This window comes from Podarcis tiliguerta (assembly GCF_965153285.1).
Source record: "Podarcis tiliguerta genome assembly, chromosome: 2".
In the NCBI taxonomy this organism is placed as follows: domain Eukaryota; kingdom Metazoa; phylum Chordata; class Lepidosauria; order Squamata; family Lacertidae; genus Podarcis; species Podarcis tiliguerta.
This window is the reverse complement of record NC_139535.1, coordinates 89394896-89415675: the sequence shown is the minus strand read 5'-3', so window position 1 is coordinate 89415675 and position 20780 is coordinate 89394896. Positions and strand designations below refer to the sequence as shown.

At 45.7% G+C, this 20780-nt stretch overlaps 1 protein-coding gene across 3 annotated transcripts in view; it reads right to left on the bottom strand.

Annotated features, from left to right (window-relative positions):
* Nucleotides 1-20780, bottom strand: part of GRIN2C (glutamate ionotropic receptor NMDA type subunit 2C) — an 87814-nt gene that overhangs the window by 50569 nt on the left and 16465 nt on the right. For 2 of the 3 annotated variants that reach the window (XM_083430000.1, XM_083429999.1), the window contains exon 2: nucleotides 5395-5818. In XM_083430000.1, coding sequence (XP_083286126.1) covers nucleotides 5395-5811 — 417 coding nt within the window. In that variant the 5' untranslated portion in view covers nucleotides 5812-5818. Of the gene's footprint in view, nucleotides 1-5394; nucleotides 5819-14992; nucleotides 15041-20780 lie in introns of those variants that run through there. The other variant, XM_083429998.1, reaches the window with a different exon arrangement.

The window sequence follows — 20780 nt, the reverse complement described above, 5'->3', positions numbered from 1 at the left end:
GCAGGGAGAAGGAAGTGAACAAGCGAGGCACTCATGCACGTAATGCTAAGCCATACATTAGCATTAAATCTAAATGCGGCTAATGAAAACTGAAGGTGCTACTTCATTACTGCAAATGTGACAGCAAAACTAGAACGCCAACAATATGATGTGAAAACGAACAAGTTTCCCCTAAGAGTACTCCAATAAAGCTCAAAAACATGGAACTGATTCTGAAACAAGCTGTTGGTGATGATTATTTATGATAGGGACTGGGTGCCTGTGGCCCTCTAGATGATGCTGGACTCCAGCTCTCATCGGCCTCATCCTGCACGGTCATCTGGAGGACCACCCCAATTTATAATGTCCCCAAGAAAGTCAACATTTGTGCTGCAAAACGCAACCCCATAATCATGCCTTAATGTATTCAAATGCTATGCTAAAATATAAAAATGAGCCAGCATTCCTATGAGATCAGTGTTTGCATCAGTGAATTAAAACACTTGAAATGAAAATATTCTGCTTATAGAAAAACAAAATTTCAATTGTTGATCAGATCCAGTTGAGAACGGTGAAACAGCGTAACCCTCCCCTTTTTGCATTGCTATAAATGGAAACTATATAAATGATTACTTGGTGTTTAGCTAAAGGGTGGGGAGGAACAGTGATTAGCATCCCCCCCCCCCTGCTCTTTTTAAGAGCTTGATTGTGCCTGGGTGTCATTTTGAGTGAAGTGCTCACATTATTTTAGTTTATTTTAAATAAATTAGATTGGGGGGGGGGGAGGTGAGCATGCTTTCACATGCATTAAAGCATTTCTCGTCCTCTCCTTCAACGTGCAAGCCCTGGGTGCTCAGAAAGGTCGCCGCGTGTGTGTAATCCATGCAGCATTTACTTGTGACCTGCTGCTGACGCACATCATGGAAGGAGGTTGGCAAGGAGGGAGGGGATGCAATATGCTAATGCTCTAAAGGAACTTCTCCTGTTGTTCTTGGCCCTGAGGAAACACTGTGGAAACACATTAGGCAGCTCAACCAACGTTATAACCAACGTCCATTCCCTATGAGCATTAGCTTCTTCTGGGGCAAGGGGGCACCTTCTGGAGCTTCTCCTCTTCTCTTCCTGCTCACTACAGACATGACACTACTTTGAACAGTGGTAAGCAAAGGGACCGTGTGGATCAACGTGCTGGAAAGCCTTGTGTGAACAGCTAGCAAGTTGCGAGGCACTGATCTGGGTTACTGTCAGAAACACTGGAAATAATGGCTCTCTGTGTGTGTTTTAAGGCCTTCCCAATAGAGCACAATGTTCAGCACCATGGAGAGCACCTCAGTTGCTGCATTGGCAGGGCTGTCGTGCTCACACTGCCCCCTCAGCCATGATAGCCCACCATTGATGGTGGGAGGCGTATTTCTTTTCGTGTGCCTGTTCCCATGTACGCTTAACTTTGGGGTTGAGAGCAGGGAGCCTTTAGCAGCAACAGGATCATGCAGGACATGAGCATTGAGCCCTTTTGCCTCCTTTGCCTTACTTGGCTGTAAGTCCACTGTTTCAGTCTCTCTCACACACACCAATTCCAGGTTTACCTCTGGAACCTGGACCAACAGAAACAGAGAAATGGAGCTGGAGCAAACAAGGCAACCAGGAAGCACAGAGGATGGGTGAAGGTTCAGCCCGCTGACCCTCTCTGCTTACACACACACACACACACACACACACACACTACTTTCTTGCAGTGGACATGTGAACAACAGTTCCGTTGCATCTGAGCTCCTGCCGTGTGTGTGTGTGTGTGTGTGTGTGTGTGCTGATAGGGTGGAACAGAGGTGGAAAAGTACATGGCGGGGGGCGGCTTCCCAAAATGGCAACCCCTGTGTTAATCTCGCTTTCCTTCACCTTCAATCTACAGCCATTGAAATATGATCTCATTGCACGGTGCTATTTCCTCACTCCAATGCAACAACAGTTAGCGAATAATGTGTCACCTGTTTCCACCACTATTATATGAGGAGCAGGAGACTGAACTCAACCTGGGACAGAGTTGGTCTTCAAATGAGAGGAATATGCACTTGTTTAACAAAATTGAAGACCTGGCCAGGAAGTGGGCTTTCAGTGATGCCATTGGGGGAGGCCTTTGGGGCAGAAGTTAAACCACCCCCCATTTAGCAAAACAAGCAGGAGGATCCCCAAATGCATCAGGGTGGGGCTGACCACATGTTGAAGTGAAGGAATACATTTTACCATCTAAAGGAGCACCCCACCCTGAGACCCTGAAATTCAGAGACTAAAATGATCTTACTGCACCATAGACTGGCCGCTTCCTCTGATGTTCACTTCCATGTGGTAAGATGCTCCTCTGGAAATGCAGGCGACAGCTATCACCCCACTGTCACGGACTCATGCTTGGGTGGGTTTGTGGTGGCAAGATCCACCAGGGCTCTCCCTCTGCCACTGTTACATCATGTAACAGATAGGCTGCTATGGATGGGACTGCTTGCAGCCACCACAGGGATCAGCTTCCGCATGATGAGACGTCGCCCTACTAGCTCTTCTAGAAATCATGGCTTTAATTTGGCGAGACCCAGCAGCAAGCTCCTGTCAATAACCCAGAGGCCCTTTTTGACTGGAGAGCAATAACTTGTTAGTAGCCAGCGATGGACATTTCCATGAATTGCTTTATGGAGCACATGTTGCCAGGGGAATGAGCACTAATGGAACATGGCGAAGGTGAGGAGGCTGATCCAAGGTGGTCCTTATTGTTCCTAATCATGTCCTAAAGGCTTCCCCCACCCCTCAAGGTAAGTATCACACATGATATTGGTCTTATGTAAGTTGTGCTGCCATAGAACGAGGCTCAGAGAAATTTCCCCCTGAGCAGGTGACAGTAACCGCCGCTGACATCCTGTGACAGGCAGGCAAGCCAAAAATAATTACACAGCGCACAGCCCACCTGTAAGGAATCAGGGTGCCCTACAGCAACCACTGCGCTGAACTTGCACGTGCTCTGAGCTGGTGATTTAAGAGGTAAATGCTGGGGTGAAACATGGGACTGGATTCCACCCTCGCCCACCTGAGCTACATCACAATGGCTTTGGGACGGATGCAGAACAGATGGCATTTTGCCTTCCTTCCCACTAGCCTCTCCTCAACATTAGCATTCTCTGCACAATAACTTGTTGGGACTTGCTTACAACAATTGGTCCAGAAATCGATAAACGGACATCACATATTGACAGAGTCATTGGCTACTCAGCTTCCTCCCCTCATTACGAAGCGAGACAGTCCATTTTTCCCTATTTCAGCAGTACGGAAGGTTTTCAGTAGGCACTCCATAATCAAAGGAAGTTTATCTGATTTCCATTTCCTGACCAAGACAGTTTTAGCAGCAGCTAACAAATAAATGGTTGGTTGGATCATTGGTCTCTAAAGCGACAACAACAGTTCCTGGCCATTCAGGGCCAGGAGAATACAACACAGATTATCAGGACCCTGGACCCTGTCCCTCTGCATGCTGGTAACTATTAGCTCATAGCCATGGGTAGGCAAACTAAGGCCCAGGGGCTGGATCCGGCCCAATCACCTTCTAAATCCGGCCCAAGGACGGTCCGGGAATCAGCATGTTTTTACATGAGTAGAATGTGTCCTTTTATTTCAAATGCATCTCTGGGTTATTTATGGGGCCTGCCTGGTGTTTTGACATGAGTAGAACGTGTGCTTTTATTTAAAATGAATCTCTGGTTTATTTGTGGGGCACAGGAATTCGTTCATTTCCCCCCAAAAAATATAGTCCGGCCCCCCACAAGGTCTGAGGGACTGAGGGCCCCTTGCTGAAAAAGTTTGCTGACCCCTGATAGCCTTTGGCCATAAAAACAGTAGCAACAGGCTTAGGGAAATGGAACTGTAATGGAACTGCTACAGCCTGACTTTGCTTGTATGGTGTATGAGACATTTGGCAACATACTGGGAATTAATATTCACATTACAAGTGGATGAGAGTAACCTGTTTAGAACACAAATACTTCTTCTGTTATATAATTTTCCCAAACGTCTAGCCTTAGACTTTTCCTAGAGAGAGAGATGGACCATACAGCCATACAGAATGGGTGGTATCCAGACAAGTAGCACTGCCAGTGCAAGGACTTCTGGCTGCACAGTGCAATGTCCCCTCCCTCTCATCTCCCTGCAAGTCCCACTAAATCTGTTTTGGGGGTTCCCCCAATCCTTTGGAGCAGGTTCAGAAAGGGTGTGGTGGCAAGCAGAGAGGGACAGGAAGCTACTTTGCGCTTCTTTGCTCTGGTGGTTTCACCTGAGATATGGTATTCTTTGCAAGGTGTTTTCTGCAAATGCTACCACACCGCAGGTAAGCTGAAGTCCAGGCAGTCATGAAGAATTCACTGTATAGTTAACTAAACAATACAATGGTCTACATGGCTACTCAAAGTAGTAGGTCTCTTTGTGTTTCATGGGGTTTGCACCCAGGTAAGTGAGTGCAGGATTATAGCCTTGACTGTCTTGTGAGGAAGGAGCAAAAAGGTTGATGGCGATGGGGCGATGGGGCCAGTATCAAGGCAAAACAAACAGATATTAAAGGCAGCCTAAGTTTATGAGAGAGCGGTATAAAATCAACAATAATTTTAACACGTTATTAATAAAATAAACATTATTTTGTAACATTTAAAAATCCCGGCAGATCTTAGTGGTTTTGCAGTTGGGGCAGAACACTATAAAGTAGGAGCCAGTATTGTTGCTGTTTTAAACTGAGCAGTTAGGGAAAATACTGACTCCTTAGTATTTTACCTATAAAACTAAAATAGTGTATATATATATATATATATGTACAACCCTCTTCTTTTCACAGCACCTCACCCACTCCCCTGTGGCTACAGGCCTAAGGCAACTCCTTCTGGAGTGCAACTGAACATAGGGATTATGCATCGGTGAAAAAAAACAATAACCAGGCTAGATTAAGACTAGTTGAAACCTTAGAACTGTACTAAAATGCAGGGGTGGGGTACCCAGGAAAAAATACGAAACTATATAGTGCAATGACACATCACTATGGTTAAAGGAAGCAAACTTTGATGCTTAGGATACAAGCACTAAGTTCCCTTTTGCACCAGCTTTATTCCTCCTTCTATATCTTCACAATAGCCATGCAAAGTAGGTTAGGTTGAGAGATGTTGCCTGCCTCAACTTAGGAAACAAGCAAAATGCAATGAGAAGCGAGTTCGAGATATTAACTGCACATGCTCAGAGTACTTTCTTTTTTTTTACTACGACTGTCACGGGCAGTTATATATTTTGCTGATAGGAGTCAGGTTCTTAGTGGCTATCCACTGCTATAACCCGACACATTTATGAATGGTGCACTGCATTCACCCCCAGTCTCCCAAAATAACGTAAAGGTTTTTTCACCTTGGGTGTTAGGACCACAGCAGATCCTCCACTGATGCTAATGATGGGGACGTTGGTCTGGGACGAGATGAAGTCCAGAATCTGCGCCACGGCTTCTGTGCCGATGTTGTCCTCAAAGACGATCCCGTGAATTTTCGTGCTGGACAGCATGTTGCAGATTTGGGTCAAGAGAGTCCTGGGGTTGGTGTCGTTCACTACTACGGTGACCGGGTGGATCTCTAGAGGCATATCCAGGAAGCTTTGGTGCGTCAGCCGGCTGCGGATGTGGACAGGGTAGGAAGAGCCCCCGAAAACCACTGCCACCGTTACCACTGGTTCCCCGGAGCTTGGCAGCGAGTCATCCATTAGGACAGCTGAACAGCCCAGCACCATGGACAGCACCAGGGTGTTTGTCAGAGCTCTGCCCATGTCCACCATGGATTGCCTGCAACCCAGGACAAAAGAGACATCGGTCGGAAAAGGACAGCGACAAAGGATCCAGAAGGGGAGCTGGAGGGAGGCATTAAAAGATGCTGTTTTGCCAGCAGATCTAAAGTCAACCGCACACAGCTGTTTAGCCACCAACGTGGGCCAGCCACCGAGCGTATGGGAGACAAGGGAGCCAATCCCAGCCGTCCGACAAGCTTGTCTGCATGATGTGCCACTTTTGAACACCTGCTTGCTGTGTGCATGCTTTGCATTTTTAGTTGCACATTAAAAAAAAAGAACAATTTAGGGGAAGACCCGTGTGAAGTGGCCCCTGAGCAATAAAGCGACAGGTGGATTTATTCCACAAAGCAGTCGCTACACTATTCCTCCCACCCCTTAATATAAGGCACATTTGGTGCCATGCTTTCTTCCCTCCAAGCCCAACCGCACCTCCTTCACCCATTCCCTATGTCAGATCAGCTCTCCAGCTAACCTCCACCCCATCTCTTTATCAGCCTGCCCCCAGCTTTCACTCTCCCTCCTTCCCCAGATCCCACCCCCCAGCCTTGCAGTCAATCCATTCTCACAATCCTTTGCCCTTTCTGAATCTATTTCCACCTTTTCTCTTGCCACTAAGCTCCTCTCCAATCACAACCCTGTTCTTCCCAAACATCCACACTCGGGTAAGTTTCCTTCCGTCATCCTGGACGCCCTTTCATCCGGGGGTGGGGGGATGGAGTGAGGAATCTGTGGCCCTCCAGAAGTTAACAAGACTACAAAGCCCATCACCCCTGGCCACGCTGTCTGGGGCTGATGGGAGATGGACTCCTGCAGCCTTTGCCAAGCCACAAATTTCCCCATCCCTGATCTAATCCCAGCCACTTCTACACTTTCCTCAACCCAAATTTCCCTCTGCTGCCACCCAGTGGCCATTTCCCAATGCTTCCTCGTTCTAGCTTTTTCCTAACGGGTCTCTTTGATTTCTTAGCGTCATTCAATCTCTGCTCGTGTATTATATATTCCCTTTTTAAAACATTCACTGCAGAGATCTCCATTTTTATTCTTCTTCTTTGGTATATTTTATAGGGCACATAGGCTTGGTAGACAAAACATCCCAGGTTCAGTCCCTGAAATCTCCAGGTGAAGCTGCCTGAAACCCTAGACAGCTGCTGCCAGCCAGTGCAGTCGGTATTGACCAATGGTCTGGGCTCCCTTTAAGGCAGCTCCCTATGTTCCTGTTTTGGTTAGAATAATGACTCTTCTAACACACAGGATAGACAGAGGCAAAAAGAAGAAGAAGCAAAAAAAAACTCCAATGCAAAAGGCTCGAGGCTAAATTGCTTGGCGCTTTGTATAGCTGACAATCAAATATTTAAGAGGGAAGACTCTCCCATTCCATCAGTCATCTGCACTGTAAATCATCACTGTAAATTCAACACTCATTGGCATCCCTGCCAGCAACCGCCAGTCACACAATGTTCTGGATCTCTCTCCCCCTTCTGCTGCATGAATTGGAAGATCAGCACATCTTACCCTAACAGTGGATACTCTCAAAGCAAGATCTTTGTTAGCAGAAGTGGAAGAAAACTGCCCTTCCTCAAGCCAAGTCTATGCTTCATCGAGGGCAATTTAATTGGGTTATGCTTTGCAAATCTGCTTTGGGTAAGGGGCTGCTCTGCTTCGGACCATTTCGGATGAGACCTGCTTTGCTTCAGATCTACAGTGAAGGGTGGCTTTGGTTTTCCAAAGCTCCATGTGTCTCTTCATTGACTATAGTGAAGAAATCAAGAAATGGCTAAAAAAAAAATTGGGTTTTTTTAAAAACCTTTTTGCCAGAATTGGATTAAACTTACAGGTAGTGTAGCTGCTTCTGAAGGGGTGAAAACCTGCCAAATTTCAGATTGGTGTTCTCCAAAGATTCACAGACATCCCAGTGTTTAATTCCCTGACTTCAGCCAAATGCAACTAGGGTCAGAATGGGATGGAAAGTGGAGGGGGAAAGGAAGTGACTTGCCTAATTGCTAGCACTCAGGCATAAACAAACAACTGCAAGTGTCAAGAGGAATTAGGATGCAAGAATAGGATTGATTTCAAGAAAGCTTTGGTCTGGACTGGAATAAGATCACACAAGCAAAACACTACCACCAACAACAATTCAAACTGTTTCAACTTTGCGGCTCCTAGAAGAGTAATCATCCCCTCCAATTGCAACTGGAGAACCCTGGTAAAGTCAAGCCCTAGTTGGAAGCTGTAGCTGTCAGTCACAAAATGACACTGACTCACTCACACAAAACCCACTTTCCTCCCTGCCTCCCTAGCATTCTCGTTTTATGGGGAGCTTGTGGGAGGTTCAGAAAGATATCCCATTGACCAGAAAAGTGTCCAAACACCCTAAGTGGGTGGGTCTCAAGCTTGGAGAGCTGATCACTTCACTTTGAACAAACCCAAATTATAAGACCTACTTTGCTTTGGAGGAGGTCTGAATACTTGCAGAGCAGCCCACTTCAGGGTGATATTTGGGCCTCATCCAAAGCAGATATACACCCCACATACTATTTATACATTTACCCCTTCTGCTCCTCCAGGATGCACCTGAATTCTGAGACGAAGAGGGTGGAACAGTTATGAACTGATCTTTTGATGAGTGGAGAGGGAGCCATAACACAACACTGATCAGCACACATCTCTCTGCGAGTGTGCCCTGTGCATGAGAGAGTGTGGCCAGCCACACACACTTTTGTCCCCTAGCAAGTGGCCCTTGGAAGGTTAGCCAAAAGTGAATGCGGCTCTCAGGCTAAAAACAACAACAACACATTAGCCACCCCCTGATACAGAAAATACCACCTCGGTGCAGCAAGCAGGACGAACTTTCTGCTCTGCCATCACATAGGTTTTCCCTCCACCCTCTCTCAGTTTCCCTTCTTCTGATGCTCAGTCTAAGAAATTGCTCTCTCTCACACACACACACCCGAGCCTATACAGTGGTACCTCGGGTTAAGAACTTAACTCTTTCTGGAGGTCCATTCTTAAACTTAAACTTTTCTTAACCTGAAGCACCACTTTAGCTAATGGGGCTCCCATTAGCCGCCACACCACCGGAGCACGATTTCTGTTCTCATCCTGAGGTAAAGTTCTTGACCCGAGTTACTATTTCTGGGTTAGCGGAGTCTGTAATCTGAAGTGTCTGTAACCTGAAGCGTCTGTAACCTGAGGTACCACTGTAAAGTGTAATTCGGTGATATTCTATGGCACACCGTACTTCCCAGGTGAAAGAAAATTACAGGTGCAGAAATGAAAAATGTTAAGATGGATGTTGGTGCTAATAAAGAACGACTGGGAACAATATGGAGAAGTTAGGCAAAAGGCTTCTCTCAGCTGGGACAGCTCTCCCTCAAAGCAGAAGGGAGGAAAGGAAAGAGCCACCCAAAACATTTTGCTACCTGAGGTAATGAACAAAAGGCACCCCCCTCCCCTCTTCACATACAGAAGTCATCCAGACTGGCAGTAGAGCCTGACTTCACCACTAGTGATGATATTATGTCTTCCACAGTACCTGAGGCACAGGGCCAGATTAAGGCCTTCAGAGGCCCTAAGCCAGCCTTTCTCAACCTGTGGGTCCCCAGATGTTGTTGAACTACAACTCCCATCACCCCTAGCTAGCAAGGCCAGAGCTCAGGGATGATGGGAGTTGTAGTCCAACAACATCTGGGGACCCACAGGTTGAGAACCTAAGCCATGAAAACAGTATGGTGCCTCCCATGTAATTCAAAATGAAAACAGTACTAAAAAATAAAATAAAATTTTCTTCTTTGAAATGACACTAAACTTACACTGCTGAGGCAGCAGACTAGTTTGGGGGCAGGGGGAAGGCAGGCCATGTAGCGTAAATATCAAGTGATGCAACTTTTTTTTAACCTCATATTATCCAATTTTCTAAAAATTTTGTACACTTGTTGAATGATCATAACTAAAACTAACATTCTACTCTTTTCCCCATGCCATTTGTGAGTTATGAGGGTTTGAAATTTTCCCCCAAAAAACAAGGACCATTTTGGCCTTGCCAGGCTACACAAAAACCTTAAAAGCTCAGCCCAAAATGGAGATGTGTCAAAACTAAAAACACCAGTCTCTTCAAAATGTCATGGGCTTTAATATGATATGACTTACTGTAATTTTTAAGTTACAAAATTTAACATTTTAAAGGTAAAGGTAAAGGGACCCCTGACCATTAGGTCCAGGCGTGACCGACTCTGGGGTTGCGGCGCTCATCTCGCTTTATTGGCCGAGGGAGCCGGCGTACAGTTTCCAGGTCATGTAACCAGCATGACTAAGCCGCTTCTGGCAAACCAGTGCAGCACACAGAAACGCCGTTTACCTTCCCACCGGAGTGGTACCTATTTATCTACTTGCACTTTGACGTGCTTTCGAACTGCTAGGTTGGCAGAGCAGGGACCGAGCAATGGGAGCTCACCCCCTCGTGGGGATTTGAACCGCCAACCTTCTGATCGGCAAGTCCTAGGCTCTGCGGTTTAACCCACAGCACCACCCGCGTCCCAACATTTTAAAAAACATTTTAAAAAGTGATTAATAAAATGAATATGATTCACCAAGGCATAAGAGTTAAAAATGTTGGATCACTTGATATGGAAAGACCCATCTCTGTGGAGAAAAAAATAGAAGGTCTGGAAGGAGCAGCCAAGGGGATGTAATGGCTCCCATCTCTCTGCACCTGCTCTCTGAGGCATTTACCTCACTTTACCCAACGGTAGGGCTGGGTGGCAAATACCAGTCACATACCAGTAAATTCAGATTGCACAATTACAGTTGATTGGGAGGTCTTTCCCATCTATTTCCCCCCATCTATTTTTCCGATAAGGAAAGTGAGGGGGAAATGCACCGAAAAGTGGGGGATCCACACTTATTTTGACGCAATTCTACCTAAACATTACTCAAACAAATCAGAACAAAGGCTCATTATATAATGGCTGCCACTGTCTAATCACTCTAAAAACAAATCAGGATGAATGCTTGATAGACAGGTCACCTGGAAGTGCCCAGAGAGAAAATGGTGCCCCACTAGAGTTCTAAAACTGGGTTATAAAGTGCCCCTGCAAATTAAACATTCTCTCTGTTTTCCCCCCTCCAGCCACAAAGGAAATCTGCTCCATGACTCCCCAATTCTTTTTCCTCTATTTCCTGAGCAGTTAATAAAAACCCTCTTCTCCTTTCCTTCCACATTGCCCTTGGTTCCATAGCAGTTCAGTCTCTGAGTGTCCTTGAGCAATTTTTTATTTTTTAAAATGATGTTGGGGAGCAATTTTGTCACTCCCCCTGCTGCCCATCCTCCTGGTCTTATGACTCCTGCTGTCCCTTGGCTGTGAGCTGCCGCAACGTAGCCTGTCTTCACCATTTCATTTCTTCTTCTTTAAAAAAAAATTATTTCACAGCCTGATAGGCACCTTCAGTTCCATCAACTCAAAGATTAAGTACCAGCGGTAATAATAAAAAATTTAAAACACTTCAAGGGAAAGAAATTAGCTCTAACTACTTCTTTGGATGAGGCAGCAGTTAAAACAGCAGGTCTTGGGAACGAATGCTACAGGGCAAAAGACACACAGGTTTGGGAGCGGTCCCTAAAGCTAGCCTTGTCCCCACGCCCCAATCCTAAGCACAATCACACTCAGATTCCATTGACTTCACTTAGAGCCGGGCTACTCATTTGGATGGCTCCGTGAAACACCTGCCCTTTTGCTAGTGTTCACAAATGCGTAAAGCGCGGAAATAAAAGATGCATGCATATGCATCTTTTAAAAGCACCTTTAGGAGTGTCTGGGAAACTTGATTAGCATAGCGGTGCTTCAACAGGCATGCATATCCATTTCCCACCGCCACACGTTCACGCCATAATACATCAATGTTTCTTGCAATAATTGCAAGCCATAGGGCTGCCCATTAGTCAGCATAGGATAGTGAGGGACCCATGGCCCTGCAGATATGACTGGACTCCCATCGCCCCTGGCAGTTGTGTCATGCTGCCTAGGGCCGATGTGAGTTGGAGGCCAACAACATCTGCAGAGCCACAGGTTCCCCAGCTCTACTGCCGGCAAATGGGGACAAGGTCCCTGTCGCAGCCAGCAGCTTGAAGAGCCCTCTCTGCTCAACTTTCTCAGCTGCCTCAAAAAGGTCCCTGCAGTTCCCTTTTCCAAAATGGCTTTGAGCGGCATAGAAATGGCCAAACCAAATCAAACCGCTCTAGCTTGGTGTCCCAGCTCCAATTCAACTGCTTCAACAGACCGCAGAAACCCAAGACAAGCAGTTATGGAATCTAGCTGTGAGCCTTGCACTTTTCTGAAACTGTGTGAGTTACTAAACCATGTAATAAGACTGATCTTCGTGCAGCAGAAGGTTGGGAAGTTTTTAATGTGTGACATTTTGATGTATTTTTAATGCTTGTTGGAAGCCACCCAGAGTGGCTAGGGAAACCCAGACAGATGGCCGGGGTACAAATAATAAATTATTATTATTATTGTTATTATTATTATTATTATTATTATTGTTATTATTATTATTATTATTATGAGGAACCAAGCGTGGGTTGCAGCCTGAACTAAGGTAAAGTCCAAACACTGGCACTAACACCATACACATTTTTGGTAAAATAAATTAATAAGGAAGCAAGCTAGCAGGTTCCCAAATGCATGGTTAAGCTAAAAGTGGGTCCCAGGTCTGAAAAGGTTGAACTCTACTGCCTCATCCAATTACTACCTTGCCTATTTGCCAAAGTGGCCTCTTTGCAAACTCATTTGAGAGGACCTACTTCTAAGCACATATGCAGAGCATCAAGGCCATACTACCCAAGCTACAAGGACTGAGAGGAATTCTGCTGGCTTCCATCCCACTGAGGGATTTTACCAGAATGTGCTACATTACCTGGGGGGTTTTTGGGTCCTTCGGATGAAATCCTATGTGTAGCTCAGACAGGTGTTCCCAAAATACAGCCCACAGAATGGGGAAGCTTGACAAACTTTTTAACCTCCCTGCTCTTCACACAAGATCCAACAGGTGAGGCGTCAACTCCCTCATTTGGCTGTTCTCAGCTTCTGGCATTGTGATTTAACTCAGCTGTGAGAAAAACTGGGTGGTTTTCAACTAGGTTTTACTCCTAATGAACTCATAATAAGCATGACAAAGTAGTCATGTTTATTAACTTTAATGGGTCTGTTCTAAATATTAAAAAAAGTTAGCTGAATACCACCCTCACACACATTACAACCATTTCATTCCTGGCTATTTAGGTTTTATTCATTATATTTACACATATCTATAATGACCCATCTTTCGAAACATTTTATAAATTCAAAGCAAATCACAAAAATTATTTAGAATGTAGCACATCATACCATTTTAAAACTCTAATAAGAGTGATTAGATTTTTACTTTGAACAGAGTTTGTATTCAGCCATTAAACATTGTTCTTCCATCCATCTCTATAAGTTTTGAGAGGCTACCAAACCACATTCCTCATCCTTATTTCCCACAACCACTCTCAAAGCCATCCAAGTTGATTAGGGTTGTCATTTTCCCCCACCTTGGAAGCTTTCTGTATCTTCAAAAGTGACATAGCAGGTAGAAAATCAACAGGTGAAGCTTTCCCCCATCAAGATACAGGAAACATCTCAGGAAAATATTGCCAACACACATACATAAACACACACTACATTGCAGTGTGTGTTGTAGACATATGTAATACACTCCCATCCCTGAGATGCAGAATTTTATTTATTTTATTGTCTCTGGTTCCTGTGTCTTTTACAACAGACATGCCTGCAGAAATTTAAGCAAGCAAAACCTGTCCCAAACAATTCCTCTCTGTGCCAGGAAAACCTCATGGACTGAATTTCTGCATGCAAGGTTACAGTTTAAAGGCACAGCAGCAGCAGGAGGAGGAGGAAGAGGGCCAGTGAGCAAGTTGGCAGGCCCAACGTTCACTGAGCAAAATTCCATTCCACCCCAATGCTAACACCAGCTTGATGCCCCAAGCGCAAATGTTAGCATTTGGAAAAGGAAATGCAAAAATTTAACGGCAAAAACTTGGCCAGTGATAATCAAAGCATTAACGGGGTTGGAAGAGGGCGGGAATCAGTTTTGCCCTGGGCTCCTGCTCTGTCACTAATCCTGGTTTCCTCTCCATCCCTCTTCCTCTCTCTTTTTGCTGCAAGATGTCAGCTGCCAGCAGGAGTCTTGGAAGCACCAACTGTAATTAAAAACTGGATTTCCAAATACGGTGCTGCTTTGTGGGGAGAACATCCCTTGCTGGGCGGACCTTTGCCTGCTGGGCTCCATTTAGACAGATGCAAGCACTTAGCTGAGAAACAACTGGAGGAAACAGGGCATTGGCAGGGCCCAGGGTAGTTGCACTCCTGGCACCTCCCAGCACAATCCTCGGCACTTGCCCACCAGGCCCAATTTCTTTTCAGAAGATGGATACTAGAAGGTCACAGTGGCATAGCGTGGGTTGTCAGCACCCAGGGCAAGGCAAGTAATTTGCGCCCCCTAACCTGTGGATTTGCGCCCCCTAACCCTAACCCCCAGATGTTGCACCCGGTGCAGCTGGCACCCCCTGCACCCCCCACGCTACGCCACTGGAAGGTCATGCACACACTCAGAAGATCGTTCTCTTGAACTAGGTTGGGCTCAAACCATATTCTAGCAGGGGTGCTTTTGAATCTGGCATATTATAAACTGCCCAGCCATTCCCTGCATTAGTGAAGCCAAACATATTAGGTCATCTGCGCTGCACTCTTCATGTACTGTACACTGTCCCTTTAACTTTTGCACTGTTTTCTTAAGTGCCACCCAGACCCCAGACTTCATCTGGCTTAAGTGAAACACTGCTGCAGGTCTGCATTAAGACCCCTGCCAGGGGAACTGCGTAAACTAATTGATGGATCAATCCATCAACTTCTGATGGATGATTTAGTAGGATTGGGTCCGGCATCACTTTCGCTGTGCATGTGTGCCCGTATCCATACTCAGCAGAGTTACAGCTCAACGCAGCTCCTTCCTTCGGGTTGAAGGTACACACAGTAGACAATAAACACTCATGGATGCCATAAAGATTCAGTCAAGTGCAGAAGTTTACTTGACAGGTATAAAAGTGTATTGGTAGCAAATATATGCAATCATTCACCACTACCATGGTAAAGGCAAACTTGAGTCCAATAAGAGTCCAAGACTCTCTCTCTCTCTCTCTCTCTCTCTGCTTCTCTCCCCGCAAGGTGCAAGCAAGAGACTCACAACAAGCTACAAGTTACATAGAACAGTTGTTATCAGTACTTCCTGTCACATTGTGCATGTCCAAAAAACAGTTCCCACAGAAAATGTCCTTGCATAGGAAAAAACAATCTCAGCCTTCTGATGATTCCTGAAACAACTTCTCTGTTTCTGGAACAATTGATTCTCTCTCACATACAGAGAGAGAATGTCCAACACTAATAAAACAAAATTTGCCAACATTGATGTGGAGCCCGGATAGTCAAGGTACAACAGCTAACATTGACATCAAAGGACTTGTGACTGTGTTATACACACTTTAGGGCAGGGGAACCCAAACTTTTTTCAAAGAGGGCCAGATTTGATGAAGTGAACATGCATGAGGACCGACTGAAATTGTTGAGCTTTTTTTTAGGATGGAATCGACCAGCGGGCCGGATTAGGCCCCCAAAACGGACTTTGGACATGCCTGCTTTAGGGGACCCAAACCATACCACTTTTAATTCTTATATTATTTAAGTACAGAGCTGTGGCACATGGAGTAATTCAATCAAAGCGCAGAATACACCGTCGGTGATTCATCCTATGAACGAAATCTGCCTTGCACAGAGTCAAACCACTCAGTATTGCAGGGGGAGCTAACCTGTGGGCTCTCCAGGTGTGGCAGGACTAAGCATCTCCCATCAGCCCAGCCGGCATAGCCAATAGTCAGGGATTCCAGCAAAATCGGGAGGGTTAGATGCTCACCAGCCCTGCGATATTGTCTACTCTGCAAGGTCTCAGGCAAAGGTCTTTCTCAACGTTGCAATCTGAGATCTTTGGGGATGCTAGGAATGATGGGAAACCCAGATAATTCTGTGTTCTCTGCATGTGTTCTTTCACCAAATTGCAGCACCTCCAAGTATTCATGTTAAAATTCCTATTTTCCATTATAATTGAAGGAGAAATTGCTTTGCGACAATTAAAAGGAAAAAAAATCTGGATAAACTCTTTTCACAGTACATTTGCTTCATATTGCGGGGCAGATCTCCTAAAATGTGAGCAACTGCTAAAAATGATGAATGGGGTGATATAACCCAACTTCACATCTGTAATGGTGTGCATAAAAAGTGCTCTCTGCCCCACCCCAAGTGTTCTTTCGACTATTAATACCAACTGTAATGATTGTACTGGAGATAATTACCTCTGATGCTGTTCCAGCAGGGGTGATTAAGAGAGTCTGCTTATGGCATTTCCTTCCAGTACGAAGGAACTCACAGCACATTCCCTACGCATGTCCGAAGTATACCTCATTGAGTTTCATGGGACTTGCTCTTAGTTAAGTTTCTATAGCCTGCAAGCCTGTCGATTCTGCCCCTTCCTGCATGGATGGGGCTGCTATATAAGCACTATAGAAAATGTTCACTATTCATATATTTGGGGCGGGGGCAGAGAATGGGATAATCTCAGGTCTGCTGAACTGGGCTGCTTCTTAGAGGAAGAGCAGGATGCAACACGATAGAAAGGTAGAAGCCCTTTTCAAGTAACAACCGAGGAAGAAGGAACGTGCGCAGGTAGGAGAGTAAGATTCATGTCCACGGTAGGGTTGCCATATGTCCTCTTTTTCCAGGACATGTCCTCTTTTTCATGGGTAGTGTCATCCTAGCGATCGATAGTTAAGTCAGCAAATGTCTCCTCTTTTTTGCTCTTCAAAATACGGCAACGCTAGATGGGGTCCCATCCCTGACCTCCACACGTTAATTCAAACCTGTGCACTAAACAAAAGTATCCGGTTCTGTGCACAATGCATGCGCAGTAAATTCCCTTTTTTTACATGTGCAGTAAGTTCTATGCACAGAGCATGAATTAATGCATTTAAGTTGGGTGTGTGGCGAGTGAATGAGTGCAATCTCAGATTTCCCTCCTGCACACTGTCTTTCTCTGTTGTTTTCTAGAGAGGAATACATCACACACACAAAATACTATGTCACCCACTCTACTAGAAAATTCTTCTGGACAAGTCCCATAGAAATTACTTTCGACGAGGTTTGCACAGCACCACCTTATGGTCCTGGATGGGCCCAATCTGTCTATCTCCCCACACGGCCACCATTAGCAATTCCCAAAATCATCTGCCTGAGGCAGCCGCCTCGCCTCGCCTCATGGCAGGGCCTCCTTTGGTAAGTAACAAGGCCAATAAATCCATCACAATGCGACTGGCGTTATAACTCTTCTCAAAACATGTTCATCCATATGCAGCCTGGAGAGCAGGGATTAATGATGACAATCACATGGCTGCCTATCTCCACGGAAAGGTATCATCCTCAGCGTATCCCAGGGGGCACAAATCAGGAAAGCACTCTGTGCTGTTGCAAATTATAGCAATGCAGCCATTCCATGTTACTTTGAAGAGAGGAAGAGACCAAATATATATTATGAATGGGGGAGTTCTGATGATCAGACTAAGCAACACCAATGCAAGTGGGTCAATCCTAACAGGGGAAGGCACTAGAGTCTCCCTGAAGTTCTCTAGGGATTGGATATCCGATCCCCTGCCCCATACACACACCATAGAAAACATTCAGATGTGACGATTAAAGGGTTGGCTGTATTAGGCTTTGGCCTAAGATTTGTAGGGTGCTTTGGATACTCAAGATTTGCACCTCTGCTGAAATGTGAGGATCATTTTCCATCCTTATCTCTGGCTTAAATGTGGCATGTTTAAACACTGGTTTAGAGCAGTGTGCAACGAACACAATGAGAGGAAGGAGGATTGCAAACACAAACACACACACACACACTCCCTGCTGCATGCATTCATCAGTTCTGTATGCACAGAGTCTACATCTCCGCAAGTTATATACACAAGGAGGTGCAATCAGGGTGCTTGGTTGGTGCTTAAGTCTCCAAGTCATGCAACGCTGCATGCATATAGGCTCCATGCACATATAATGGATGAATGCGCAGAAGTTGGGAAGGAGGAAATGAGGGGAGCGCAAACCTGTCCGTACGCCCACCGGTGCATTCTGTTCATCATATGCGTGTTCAAAACATGACAGCAGGGCCGTCTTACCCATAGGCACTAAGGGTGTGGGGCACCCGGGAGCCGGGCTCTCAGGGGTGCCAGCCCGAGAGTCCGGGGCCCGAGAGTCCGAGGAAGAGCCTGCCCATCGGTCAGAGCGCCACAGCAGGCTCTTCTGCTGCAGGAGGCTCTGCGCCATGAGTTTGTGGGCGACTGAGCCAGCGAGACGCCGAGGCAGGCGGACGGCTCCACCCTCCTGCATGCCTGGGACTGGGCAACCGGGGCGGTGTGTGCCAGGCGGATCTTTGCACCCCTGGCTCATTAGGGATGATGGGAGTTTTAGCCCAACCTCTGGAGGGCAACAGGTTGGCTATCCTTGCAGTAGACTTTGCATCTAATATAATCCCTGCTTTCCCCCCTAGAAAAATAGGTGCCGATACTCGCCATGTAGTTGTTACTGTAAGTGCCACACTTTTTAACAATGAAAAAGAGGTGCCATTACTGTGTACCTTTGAGTGTACCCCCTGAAAAAAAGCACTGAATATAATGCATCTAAAACATGCATTCCAAACAAATACAGTGGTTACAGATGCTTCAGGTTACGGACTCCGCTAACCCAGAAATAGTACCTTGGGTTAATAACTTTACCTCAGGATGAGAACAGAAATCACACGGCGGCAGCGGGAGGCCCCGTTAGCTAAAGTGGTACCTCAGGTTAAGAACAGTTTCAGGTTAAGAACAGACCTCCAGAACAAATTAAGTTCTTAACCCGAGGTACCACTGTATCAACTTCCCCTGGCACAGAGACAAAATGATGGGGGAAATGTTTCAGCTCTTTCATTTCTGCATGTCAGGCGGAGGGGGGCTGCTTCAGACTCTTTCAAATGCATGCGCTGAGGGGGGCGGGTGGATTTTTAGGTTGGTAGCGCAAACTGCAGAGCAAGGTTTGAAGATCTGCTCTTGGAGCTCATATCTGGAATCTTTCAAAGAGCATTTGTTTTTGTTACTTGTATACTTCATAACAATGAAAAAGGGTGTTGAGAACCATTATGGGCCGCTAAGAGATTTCTACTTCAAACCTGGAAGGCTAAATGTCTGCTATCAGAAGACCTCAATGCCCTTGCTGCATTTCAAACTACTTTTTATAAAGGCTAACTTCACTTGGATACCTATCTGGACATTTGGATGACATAGATCAAGCTTTATGTGTAAACTAAGACAGATGAACTGATGGTTATTGCATTGCGAATGTGAGCTGATGGGCTTTTCTTTCTTTTCCACGCTTCCTCCTTTCCTTTCACTCTTTTTGGCTTTAATAAAATTGCGATAAATTAGAATACTTCGTGACAAGAGACATGGATATTCCTGAGGAATTATCACATGCAGCCTGAAGACCAGAAGTGTCTGCTCCCAACCTCCTTCTCCCTAAATGGTGTCCTCAGTCTGGCTGCTGTTAAATGTCCAAGGTAAAGCAAAGAGATGGACAATCCTAATGTAAGGCCAACTTTGCCTCTTTTGTTCCCTCCCCCCATTATTATTTTTTAGGAACCAGCCAGCCAAATAGAACATAAGAGCACCTTTAAGCATTGCAGGTAGGTCTCCCCCGCCTTCATACCTGATACCAAGGAAGGGCTATAACTCGGTGGTAGACCACATGTGTTGGATGCAGAAGGCACCCAGTTCAGTCACTGGTATCTCTAGTTAGGAGGATTAGGTGAGATAGCAGGTAGGCCTCATTGTCTGAGATCCTAAGAGAGGTCCCGTAGGTCAGATGAGACAAGATTGGGCTAGATAGCCAAAGAGTCTTAAACCTGATATAAGGCTGCTTCCTAAAAGGAAAACAACATGGATGGCCTAGCATTGAGGATAGGCTTTTAAAAAGAAGATATTTCAAGGTGGGAGATTAGGCAGAAGACGAGTGAGGATCCCAGGTGAGAGCTGGGAGGGTCCACCCTCATGACACAGAATAAAAGCTAAAATGTATTGTTGACAGAGGGCTCTGTATTCTTTTTAACGTTTCCCCCCTCTCCTTTTTATTCTTTTCTCTTTACTTCTGCTCTTTCATTCCCCACCCCCTCTTTAGATTAGTTTGAATTTTCCTGTTTTTTACGCAGAAAACTTTTAATGAAAATTTGATAATAAAAGGTTCAGTACTCAAGTATGCATCTGAGCTTTGCAAAGGAAAAAAAAGAAAGAAAAGAGGATAGGCTTTTAAGGCCTAAGTGGGGAACCCAAAGGAGAAAACAGCCAGGACAATTCAGTAGTACATCAAGGTCCTTATTAATTCACTAGGAACAGGAATTAGAATTGCAGTAAACTGTAGCCTGTTTGATGTGCCACCCTCCTTCACACCCTTTCAGATGCAGAGGGAGGCCACTGAGGGCTTTGGTGGCAATAGCAGCTGCCTCCTCCCCAGCTATTCCTTCTGAACCACCAGACATTCCCCTCTGTTGCAGGACTAAGCCACGTAAGGTGGCTGCCCTGTTCACCATGTTAACTTGCTGCCCTCAGGTGTGGCAAAGGATGCTGTCTCAACACGGACATTGAATTAAGAGTTAACCGTCCATCTGGTTGGCCTTTGTACAACGAATGGAGGAGGGGGAGCTCCATCTTGTCCTTTGCGCCTCAGGCGGCAAAATGTTTTCGGCCAGCCCTGATGGCCTAGGCTTGCGCACCAAACAGCTACAGGCGGTTCCTACCCTTG